The 12,962-nt window shown below is 35.8% G+C and overlaps 1 protein-coding gene across 1 annotated transcript in view; it reads right to left on the reverse strand.

The window, feature by feature from the left end:
* Positions 1 to 8,765, reverse strand: part of LOC306881996 (myomesin-1-like) — a 43,884-nt gene extending 35,119 nt beyond the window's left edge. The window contains exons 1-4 of the mRNA XM_079436410.1: positions 8,610 to 8,765; positions 7,581 to 7,765; positions 3,667 to 3,801; positions 1,953 to 2,127 (exon numbers count right to left, since the gene is read on the reverse strand). Of these exons, the coding sequence (XP_079292536.1) occupies positions 1,953 to 2,127; positions 3,667 to 3,801; positions 7,581 to 7,723 (453 nt within the window). The 5' untranslated portion in view covers positions 7,724 to 7,765; positions 8,610 to 8,765. The remainder of the gene's footprint in view (positions 1 to 1,952; positions 2,128 to 3,666; positions 3,802 to 7,580; positions 7,766 to 8,609) is intronic.
* Positions 8,766 to 12,962: the final 4,197 nt, after the last annotated feature.

The raw sequence follows: 12,962 nt of genomic DNA on the forward strand, positions 1-12,962 counted from the left end.
ATACAGTTAATTGTAGTAAAGTATTTCATTCAGTTTGCACTTAAGTATATTCTTTTAAAGTGTATTATTTCCATACTAAGCATTCTTTTCACAAGGGCAATAAAGCAAGGAAGCTGTCAGAGCCGTGTTGCAGATCAGTCCATCAGTTTGTAGTTGTTATACAACTAATGTTGAAATGTTGGGACAATTAAAATTTGAATAAAATTAAAACTAAACGATTTTCAAATCACATGAGCCAATATTATATTCACAATAGAACATAGAGAACATAACAAATGTTTAAATTGAGAAAGTTTACTTTTATCCACTAATAAAGCTCATTTCAAATTTGATGCCTGCTACAGATCTCAAAAAAGTCTTAGAGAGGCAGAGTCTCTCAGAAGTAAAGATGGGCAGAGGCTCTCCAATCTGTGAAAGAGTGCGTAAAAAGATTGTGGAATACTTTAAAAACAACGTTCCTCAACGTCAAATTGCAAAGGCTTTGCAAATCTCATCATCTACAGTGCATAGCATCATCAAAAGATTCAGAGAAACTGGATACATCTCTGTGCGTAAGGGACAAGGCCTCAGACGACACTGTATCACTCATCTGCATGATTCTGTCATTGACATTACTACATGGGCCCAGGAATACTTCCAGAAACCACTGTCGGTAAACACAATCCGCCGTGCCATCTACAGATGCCAACTAAACCTTTATCGTGCAAAAAGGAAGCCATATGTGAACATGGTCCAGAAGCGCCCTCGTGTCCTGTGGGCCAAGGCTCTTTTAAAATGGACTGTTTCAAAGTGGAAAAGTGTTCTATGGTCAGACGAGTCCAAATTTGATAGTCTTGTTGGAAATCACGGACGCCGTGTCCTCCGGGCTAAAGAGGAGGGAGACCTTCCAGCATGTTATCAGCGTTCAGTTCAAAAGCCAGCATCTCTGATGGTATGGGGGTGCATAAGTGCATACGGTATGGGTAGCTTGCATGTTTTGGAAGGCACTATGAATGCTGAAAGGTATATAAAGGTTTTAGAGCAACATATGCTCCCCTCCAGACGACGTCTTTTTCAGGATAGACCTTGTGTATTCAGCAGGACAATGCAAAACCACATACTGCAGCTATTACAACAGCATGGCTTCGTAGTAGAAGAGTCCGGGTGCTGAACTGACCTGCCTGCAGTCCAGATCTTTCACCTATAGAGAACATTTGGTGCATCATTATACGAAAAATACATCAAAGATGACCACAACTCTTCAGCAGCTGGAAACCTATATCAGGCAAGAATGGGACCAAATTCCAACACCAAAACTCCAGAAACTCATAACCTTGATGCCCAGACGTCTTCAAACTGTTTTGAAAAGAATAGAAGATGCTATACCATGGTAAACATGCCCCTGTCCCAACTATTTTGAAACCTGTAGCAGGCATCAAATTTGAAATGAGCTCATTTTGTGCATAAAATTGTAAAATTTCTCAGTTTAAATATTTGTTATGTTATCTATGCTCTATTGTGAATAAAATATTGGCTCATGTGATTTGAAATTCTTTTAGTTTTCATTTTTATTCAAATTTATAAAACGTCCCAACATTTCCGGAATTCGGGTTGTGATTCAAATTTGAGTGAGAAGTGTTACTTGACAAATAGCCATTCATTAAGAATTGTTATGAAAATAAATATATATTTGGTAGCACTTCATTTTAAGATGTCTTGTTACACGTTACATGTACTTACTAACATAATAACAATTAAATATGCACAATTACATGCACGTAACCCTAAACCAAACCCTAATCCTAAACCTAACCATATAGTAAGTACATGTAGTTAATTAATATTACTCAGCACTCAGTACAAACACTGTAACAAGGACACCTAAAAATAAAGTGTAACCATATATTTAATATCTAACCGAAACAGGAGTAGTGAGTTATGTGTTTAGGAACAGGACTGGGATCTCCACTGACCCTCTTGCTAAGCGAGATGCGCTCTGCAGACTCCCTCATGATGGTTCTGCGGGACTTGTGTTCGATGCGCTCTGACTCCACACCGCTAGAGAAGAGGTCACGGCGAGCCAGATAGCCGGCGCTCTCTTTAGCACGTGCTTCCTCTGTGTCTGATAGGCCGCTTTCAAACTCATGACTGAGGGGGGAATTATGTAGCATCACTTTCGCAGCCTCTCGAAGTAAACACAGCAATGCAGCACAAGAAAACATACATTTCGTCACATACAATACACAAGGCTTTATGAATGAAAATGGAAAGCCACAACTTCCAACACATCCACCCTTTAAAGGCAAAGTTCACCCAAAACAAAAGCTCTATCATCATTTACTGTGCACCCTCAAACACAAAAGGAGATATTTTGAAGAATTTTGGTAACCAAGCAGTTGGAAGTCAATGGCTACCATCAAATTTTTGATCAGCAACATTCTTCAAAATATCTTCTTTTGTGAACAACTTGAGGGTGAGTAAATAATGATGAATTTTTGTGTGAACAATTGCTTTATTGCAGCAAATTTTCTTACCGAGAGCCATTTTAGCTGTAAAGTATTCCTGAGTGAGCTGAAAGGGATCTCAATTTTAAATTATTGTTTCCATCAAAGACTTTTCCTTGTGAAAAAGAAGTGTGCTTAATTGTACTAAATGTGCACTTGTAGTGTACTTCAAATCTTAAAAGTTTGTTTTTAAAAAGAGAGGTACTTGCAGATAATATAATATCAATTAAATAAAAGCCCACTTAAGTTTCATCTTAAAGTACATTTCACATGATGTTTTACTAATCTTTTGTTGTTATTTTTTTAAAGTACACTTATTTTGATGTGTTAACTAACACACTAAATCACATGTAACAATTTATGTTTCTTAACACACTTAAGTAGACTTTTAAAACTCATTTTTAACAATGTCAAATTAAAAGTTTTACTTTAAAGAACATTTTTAATGTTTTAATAATCTTTTGTTGTGCTTTAAAGAAGTACACTTATTTTTCTATGTTGAGTAACATACAGTACTAAAGCACATGTAAAGTACTTGATTAGAATTTTAAGAGTAATCTGTTGTTAGATATTACATTTAAAATGAATATTGTGTTAAATTGCATATTTATCATTACAAATGTGTAATTACACATATGACATACAAGTTTAAATTGAAATGACGTTGAAGTATATTTTTGTTAAGCATAAATACACATTAGCCATATTTCAAAGATATTCTACTTAATTATTACACATAAAGATGTACTTAAGCCCTACTTAAGTGGGTCAAAAAACACCCTTAAGTTCAGCTAACTGCATTTAATATTAATGTTTTTAAAATACATTTTCATTTAATTGAAAATGAATATGCAATTAAGTGTCTAAAAACATTCAGTTCACACTTAAGTATATCCTTTTAAAGAATATTATTTCAGTGCTTTTTAAAAGTATACTAAAGTGTACGTCTTTTTCACAAGGGTTAAAGAACAATGCTAAATCATTTCTTCAATGGGATCTGACCATAATAAAGTCCTACAGCATGCACAGCCTTTTTTTAAAACTTTGTGCGTGTAGGCCTATAAATAGCATATTATTGAAGTGCTTGATAATACCAAACACATGCTAACAATAGAAATCATGACGTATGGAACAGCTGCATGTGTTTGTTCCAATACAAACAGAACCAAGATTGTTTCTTTACCTGCCCCTGAAGATGGGCACCACATAACCGATGATCTGGTTCTCCTTGTCCATGGCCAGATAGGTTGGTTTGGCTCTCTTTGGCATAGGGCTCAGCCTGGCCTCATCTAGAGCCGTGTATGTGGCAGCTCTGATGCTGCAATGATGCAGAAATTGCAACATACACACGTGTGTGAGTATCCAGCACTTGTTTCACACGCTATTATAAGTTTTGGAAGGGGTGTGGAGTCGTGAAGAAAGGATGTTAGGTTGAAAATCGTCTAAGATTGAAGAAGGTTAAGGGAGTGAGTGGGAAGGAGGTTAATCACCTCAGTGATCCTGAATTACAATAAACCACCAATATAAGCTTCATCAATGGTCAGAAGTATAAAGTAGTGGAATCTACACCCTCCAATCTACACTTAGTTTTATAAGTCTAAGAACTGTCTTTCAATTGTGGGATGCTTTTTAGTGGTCCAATCAAAACATCTGAAGTATTCTTCCACTTTTCTACTCCATACTAGACAATTCTACACGAAACAGCGACCCACTTTATTTCAATAATGTAAAATATTTCAAGATACAGTTACAGGATATACAACCTTTGTGAAGAAGAAGAAGTGCACTAAATTGTATTGGAAGTGCTCTTGTAGTGTACTTCAAATAACTGAACTTGCAGATAATGTAAAATTAATAAAAAAATACCACTTAAGTGACTTAAAGAGAGACGCTTTCAAGAGTTTGTTCATTAACATGCTTAAAAGGGCACTTTGTAATAATGCCAAATTAAAAGTTTTACTTTATTTTAATCTTTTGTTGTGCTTTAAAGAAGTACACTGATTTTGATGTGTTGACTAACATGTAAAGTACTTGATTATAATTTTAGCATGTTATTTGATAATACTTTAAAATTAATCCATTTTAAATGTACTAAATTGCAACTTCGTTATTACAAATGTGTAATTACAAACAGATTTAAATAAATAACATAAAAGTCTCAATAGAAATGACATTACATTTTAGTTTACCGTAAATACTTGTCACATTCAGCTGTACTTAAACCATATTTCAAAGACAATGCAATTATGAAGTTAAATATAATTAAATATAACATATAATAGTCAAAAATCACTCTAAAGTTCAGCTAATTACATTTAATATTTAAATCGCATTTGAATTTTAACTATTATTTCAATTAAAATGCGTTTAAGTCTCCAAAAAACATTACATTCAGTTCACACTAAAGTATTTTCTTTTAAAGTAAAAGGAAAGGAAGATGAACTGTAATTGTAATGTACTGTAACATGATATTCAATATGAAAATAAATTTAGGGCAGAACTTAACTTTATTTGTAGTTAAGTTCATAGTGTTAAGTATAATATTAAATTGGTTGAATTTGTTGTGCTGTAATAGCAAACACAAATCAGTGTTCATGAGTGGAAAAGCCTATCTACTGTAACACCCAAAGCAATACCTGGCATTCACCAACAGAGGTCCCAATCACCTGAGAACTGACTCTCATAGGTCAGCACACCTGCTGCTCATTTGTTCGCTTATCATTTGAGTATTTACACACTGGGTTATCCTCAGCTGTCTGTCAAGTCATGTTTTCCATAAGACTGTAAACCTGAGCCTTGTTTCGCTGCTACTTTTGTTCTGCTTTTTGGTTTAGACAGCTAGGATTTACATAGTGTGTGTGTGTGTTTGCATAGTGTTTACACATCCCGATTCCTCTGCTTCTAATCTGTCATTACACTCATGCCTTCAGACGACTTATACCCTTCATATACCCTTCACATATCACTATCTTCCTCATGCCTCCCATGAGTGTGTGTATAAATAGACACTCAAGGGTTCAGGAGAGAGATGGTGGGGGCGCTTAGGACAGATAAAGTGCTCCAAAACTAAGACCAGGATTGGACAAAAACTGCATTCCCCTAGTATGGAAAAGCTTTCACATTTAGCAAAGACATTTGGGAGCACATATTTCATTGGATAAGGTGATTAATGGGGCCGAAACAGAAACCTACGAGCCAACCTGTGATCCTGTGACACTTCATATCCTGCTTAAATCCTGTAGAGCACGACAGCTCATAAAAGAGGGATCTGTTCAGGCTAAAAACAAATGTTTCAACAAGGTCTGTGTGTTCAGTTTTCAGAGCATTTGTCCATATTGGAACATAAAACAACCAAACAAATGATCTGTCTGTACACTCGTAAAAATAAGGGCACTCTATTGGTTCCATGAAGAATCTTAAACATGCATGGAGTCTTTCCATTCCACAAAAGGCTCTTTATAGTGGAAAAAAAAAATTATTAGAATTTTTAAAATGTTCTTTAAACTAAGACATGTTCTTACATCACTGAGAACATTTATCCTGGTTGTTCAGTCTACACTGAATGTAGGGTGCATGAGTCCTCTTTTTCCTCGTTCTCTTTGTCCTCTTTGTCCTAAAATGTCCAGGTTTTGGCTTTGTTTCCTATTGTTTTAATATCTTGCTGAAGGTTATGAATGAAAAGTAGTTTGACTAATAGCATGCAGGCATTCTACTTAATTGACCAATCCTGGTATGCGAGAAGACAGAGGATCTACAGAGAACGGTCAAAGCAATGCAAACAAGCATACATATAATGTACGAGGACTGTAGAGCGGATCAACAGGAAAACAAAAACAAAACTTGGAGATTTTAGACAAAACATAAATAAATAAAAAATAGATCATATGGTCCCCTGAATGAATGGCCATTGAGATGGAGGATTGTCTGATGGATTTGGAAAACAAGTGGTCAATAACACAAGCGATCTTACATTTACAATTTTTCATTCAGCAGGCACTTTTATCCAAAGTGACTTACAAATGTGAAATATAACAAGCGTTTCATCCCAAAGAGCAGTTTAAGTTTAGCCAATATACAAACGTTCAAACTTGCTCCAAATCTCAAATCTGGAAGATTACAGTCTAGAACTAAATAAACATTTATTTATCTGTTTTCTTCATTTATTTATCTTTTCTTTTTCTTTATTTGGTAGAATTATGAAATAAAGACCAAATGAATTTCTGAAACTATAATAAAACGCAGTCATATTTTTTGCATTGCATTTCTCTCACAAAAAGTTTCGTTTGCATCAGGTAATTGACTCAAACATGTAAATGCATAATGCATGTGACGCACATAACAACATCTACTTCTGTAGCCACTATAAATACACCGTGACGTCAAGAACACCAAATGAAGCGGCAAGTTATGTTATGAATGCTATTTATATTACGACATGAAACCAAGTGATGAAGGAACCACTAAAATCATTGAAAGAGCATTGAAAGATTTCAGTTTGTGCAAGCTGTTGTAAGATTCTTGAAGCTACAGTTACATTAGTCTCATTACGAGACACACAAGATAACCTTACGCTCTGACATTCAGAGTGACCCAGTAAGCAACTAGACAACATTCACGTGACCAGAGGGAGAAAATCAAACAAAATAAAGGCACAAATCCAAACCACAGAAAGGCCTAAAAAGATTCACAGCAAGTTTCGAATCTAGAAGCACTCTAGGAACCAAACTTAAGTCTTAGATACTGTAAATGTGTGACTGAACTCAACTAAAAGTCCTCTAGATTGCAGAACAACTCCAGTGACACCAACATACCAAAGGTAAAGCCAATATACCACTCCCACAAGTGACTGTGACCAGTCAACCAAAGTGTCAGCAACAAGCACACTGCATGCAGAAAACAGCTATATACTGCATGTTTTAAGGTTGTTTTAGGTTGAGTGGGAGATACGGATTAGACAAAGCAAGAGGGGCATTTTGTGTTTGGGTGAAGGATACAGTAAGTGTATTATAAGGAAGAGCTGGCTGCTGGAATGGGTTCAGGTTATGGGACTGGGAAGGATTTACTGCTGATGTGATGAATCTCGCCATGCTCTCTTACCCCTTGGTGCTTTTGCTGCTATGTGAAGAGTAAGCGCTAGAGCTCTGCTTGTATTGGCTGATAGCAGACTCCGTCTCTCGGCTACGGTAACCGCGATCATAGTGGCGGTGGTGTTTCTGGTAGAACGGTATCGATCCAGACATTGCGTCTTCTTTAGCTCAGATACTGTCTTCAGTTCTCAAGCTCTTTTAGTCAGAAGATTCAAAACTTTCCATCAACACATTACATATGAGTATTACACCCAGTGATTTGTAAGTAATAATCTCACAGGCAAGACTGATCAGTGCTTTAACTTCACAGTCTGAAAATATTTGGTGCTTTTACTGTTCATTAGCAATTTGCACTGTTGCTTTGAATTTCTTTTGAAATGCCATTAACCTTGTTTAATAATAATAAAAAAAAAAAAAAACTTTCTGGGATGTTTTTTGTTTTTTGACAGCATTAAGATCTGACTGATATCTTAGACAGTACATTTTAAAATATATACAAAGTTTACACTTTAATGCTATTTCATGCATTATGAGTAAAAAAAAAAAATGTTGTAATAATATTTATTTATGCTCTTGGTTGACTGCAAAGTTAAGCTGTTCTCATGGTATTTTTAATATCAGGAATTTATATGTTGCAGTTTAACACAATTCATTAATTATATGAATTTACATTGGCCAAAACTATATGGTTGATGTTTGCATGTTGTCATTTACAGTTTTGCTGTTTCATAATTGTTTTATTGTTTAAATATCCTGGCTAAATATAGACTACCTCATTCTAAATGCATATGACTTTTTTATTATTATTTAATTACTTATTTAATACTTCCAATATCAGTGTCAGAAAGCATCATGTTTCCATTGCCAGACCATGCAATGTGACAACATACCCACAAAATGTCAGCGTGTTAAATAAATCTATTTTTTTTTTTTTTTTTTGACAACCAATCTCAGTCTTCCCTACGGATTTAGTATCAATTAAGATTCATAAAACATCCTCTGTTTGAGCTGACAAACTTCATGCAGCGGATCATCTCACCTTGCCAAAGGTCTGCAAACAAGCTCGGAGCCGGACCGGAGAGCAGCGCGTCAGGAGCCCAACCAAGATCCAAATCCAAGCAAAGACGCAACCTGGCGCAGCGCTGTGAACGGGAGCTGCTGTCCACACAACACCAATAATATTGGCGATGGCAGGAATGTCCAAGCGACTCTCACGACCTTTTATGGCGACAGGGGCCGTTAAATATAGCCGTAGTGCACAGGAGTTCTGTACTTAACGTAACTCTTTACGCGTTAAATACACTGGTGTTAAGTTTATACGGTTGTCATATACAGTATAAAAACGTATGAATGATTATGGGTTTTACATAATAACCAAGTGGCGTTTATTTAAGGAATGATAGTAGCCTATACGACACCGTTTTCAAAACAAAACTATAATATATGCAATATGATGAACTTCACCTGTGATATTGAACATGTCCACTAGCTTAAACAGAAACAAATCATTTTCATCTTGTGCCTAGTTTGAATCAAGTCAATGAATTACTAGAACATCATTAATAATAAAGGTCAAACCTTATTTGTGTAAATTTAAAAAGAGCTGCCTGAGTACTTCAGATGGAAATGTTGGAAAAGCTGTTTAAACACTTTTTTTAGGTATAATTTCTTCTTCTTCCACTTGAATAAAAGTCACTTGCAGCTCATAGACCCGTTTTTCTAAATAGTTAGTAGAAATAGAGGAGGGCCGGAGCTTCAATCTGACCAAATCTGAGGTTGATTTTTTTTAAACCCTCTAGCGCCACCAATGGGTCAAATATGTTTAAACTATAGCTTTAGAACTGCTTGGTAAATAGTTGTGAAAATTGGCACGGAGATAAAAGAGGGTTGAAACTGCAATCTGGCCGATTTTGGGTTCAGATTTTTCAAACCTTCTAGCGCCACCAGTGGGTCAAAGTTTCACTGATGTTTATGCTAATAACTTTTGAAGAGTTTTGTAAAAAGTTGTTAAAATTGGCACAGAGATAGTGGAGGTTTTGAGCTTCAATCTGACCAATTTTGGGAGTTTTCTTTCAAACCTTCTAGCGCCACCAATGGGTCAAACATTGACTTATGTTTACACTAATAACTTTCAAACAGCTTGGTGAATAGTTGTGAAAACTGGCACAGAGATAGAGGAGGTTTGGAGCTTCAATCTGACCAGTTTGTGGTTGGACTTTCAAAACTTTTAGCGCCAACAGTGGGTCAAAGATGCAGTGCTGTTTATGCTAATATCTTTCAAACCATTTGGTAAGAAGTTGTGAAAACTGGCACAGAGGTAGAGGAGGTTTGGAGCTTCAATCTGGCCAGTTTGTGGTCTGTCTTTCAAACTCTCTATCGCCACCAGTGGGCAGAATATGCAGTGATGTTTACACTAATACATTTCTAACCATTTGGTTAAAAGTTTTGAAAATTGGCACAGAGATAGAGGAGGCTTGGCGCTTCAGTCTGACCAATTTTGTGGCCCCTCTCAACCTTTTAGCACCACCAATGAGTCAAATTTGCAACGATGTTAATGACTTTCAAACTGGAAGGCCTGCATGACACCAAATGTATTGAACAAAGCTAAAAGCAGGGCCACTTCAAGCAATAAAACCATATCAGATACAAATAATAAGGGCTTGAGAGCACCTCTAACACCACTGACAGATCCCAAACAGGAATGTGATTCAGACGAAAATACCAAAGCCTGTAACACATGAGAGACAGAAGAGTGTTACCAGAGTGTTATCATTTACTCACTCACCCTCATATTTCTCCAAACCGATAAGACTTTTGTTCATCTTCGAAACACAAATTAAAACATTTTTAATGAAACTTGAATTTTTTTAATGAAAACTCTGATTCTGCAAAAAGTCCATAAAGACATTGTACAAGTAATCCATATGAATCAAGTGGTTTAATCCAAGTCTTTTTGAAGAGACACAATCACTTTATATGATGATCTAATTTAGGCTTTTATTTGCATATAAACGTTGATTAACGCACATAAATAGAGAACTTCAAATATGGTAAACTGAAGCTCAACATGTACTTACTTGACATGTGAGAAGCAATGAGGATTGTTCTTGCATATCAAGAAAGTACGGTTGAGTTTGGGTTCATTTGATGTCAGAGACCAGCAGGCAAAGGTTGGGCCCGTTGTATTTATATTAAACAAACAAACTAGATTTTTCCGCTTTGTCCATGGAGAAATGGTTAGATTACATTCATAAGCCTCTGACCTTACAGCTCTCTTCCTTTCAAAGGCCTTCATCTCAGCTGTGGCCTGCACTAACAATAGTCATGCTATTGTTATCCCCCATGATGACATACAACACATGCCAGCAACAATGTGTGTGTGTCTTATTTGTATGTTTTTTTTTTTTTTGTAGGCAGTCTGACACCATTTATGCATATCTGTTAGACTTGTGTGAGACATCACAACATGCCTGCCACTCAGATGTTTGGAATAATTAAGATTTTTAATTATTTTTTTAAAATAAGTATTTTATGCTCACCAAGGCTGCATGTACATTTGATCAAAGCAACAGTAAAAACAGTAATATTTAATAAAATTTAAACTCAATTAACTCAATTTGAACATATTTTAAAACGATCCTTCAAAAGCTGAGCCAGCTGTGTTAACCATAATGCTGAATTACACCATACTTAATAAAATAAACATTGTAAATGTGTCCAGTTTGTATCTATGAGCCAGCGTGTGGCCTTTACATGCAAATAATAAGGAGCTTTCATTTTAACTATTTCTAGATGTTTACGTGCAGATGCATGTTTTATTTGATCAATTTTAAACTCTTTTTATTAAAAATCATTATGTTTGTTAAATGGTACGAAAGAGGCAAGAGTTATTTTTTATATAAACTGGCATATCGGTAAAAGCAGGCAAATATGTGTATATAAGGTAGATGTCACTAAATTGAGCGAGTGCTTGTAGTTTATAAATACTACGGCTCATCTTAAACAGAATCCAACTTTCCTAAACACCTGAGTTCCAGTTATGTTGATGCCAGTCAAACCAAGAGAGAATAGGCCAACTTTTCCTGGAAAAGCATGTGTTTGTGTGTGTGCATGTTCAAACCAGCTGCCTGTTTGAGAATCTTGTTGTCATGAATATGCCTGTGTATTTTCGTCTTTGTAATAGTGTTTGGAAGAGCAGACGTTTGGCTGACCCTGGGATTGTAGCATGGGTTTAAACACAGCTGCTGCACTGCGTCTTCTGCAGAATATAGGCCATAAACTACAAGACTTTCAGCATATCATTGCTTTTTTTCTTACAATAAATTGCTCCATACAAAAAAATCTGATCAGAATTAGTTGTATTGCCAAGTATGCTTGCACACAGAGGGAATTTGTCTTGGTGCACAGTCAGACTGACAACAGAGCTCTATAAATCATTTATAGGGATATTTCTCATAAGGCATAATTTCGAATGCATCCTTAAATGTAATAAAGAATTAAACGCGACTACTGGAAAAATACAGTTTGGGAGTATAATACTAATGACTTAAATTCTATCTTTAACAGCTGTGAGAAAAGTGTTGTACAGAGTAAAAGCTGTAATATTTCAAGCACAAGTACGCTCTCTTGTGACCATACAGTGTAATGCAATGCTGCATAGATATTTGATATATTCAGAGCCTGTATTCAGAAAACATCTTAAGGCTAAAAGTAGCTCCTATCTCCGATTTAGGAGAAAATCTTAAAAATAGTGGGCGTGTCAGTCCTAAATTTAGGACTCCTACCCCCGGTTTCACAGACAAGGCTTAAGCCTAGTCCTAGACTAAAATGTAAATCTTAGCTGTTTCAAATGAAATAAACTTGCACTGACTGATCTTAAAATATGTCAGTGACTTTCTTTTGTCTCAAGATGCGCCCCAGTAATGTTTTTTTCTAAGCATGTTTATAAAAATTACTTAAATGTCCTAATTGAACTATGGCCTAATCCTGGTTTAGGCTAAGCCCTGTCTGTGAAACCGGGCCCTAAAGTTTTACTCTAACCCCCGGTTTCACAGACAAGGCTTAAGCCTCGACTAAAATGTAAATCTGAGCTGTTTCAAATGAAATAAACTTGCACTGATTGATCTTAAAATATGCCTTTGTTTTGTCTCAAGATGCACCCCAGTAATGTTTTTTTTCTAAGAATGTTTATAAAAATGTCCCAATTGAACTATGGCCTAATCCTGGTTTAGTCTAAGCCCTGTCTGTGAAACCGGGCCTAAGAGTATTTCACAAAGCGTTTAGCGCTCAAACTAGGTCCTAAATCACAACTATTCAACTATATAGACCAACTCACACAACTATATAGACCAACTCACAACTATTATATTATATCTGATTTCAAATTAAAAAA

Source organism: Barbus barbus (genome assembly GCF_936440315.1).
Source record: "Barbus barbus genome assembly, chromosome: 2".
NCBI classification, from domain to species: Eukaryota; Metazoa; Chordata; class Actinopteri; order Cypriniformes; family Cyprinidae; genus Barbus; species Barbus barbus.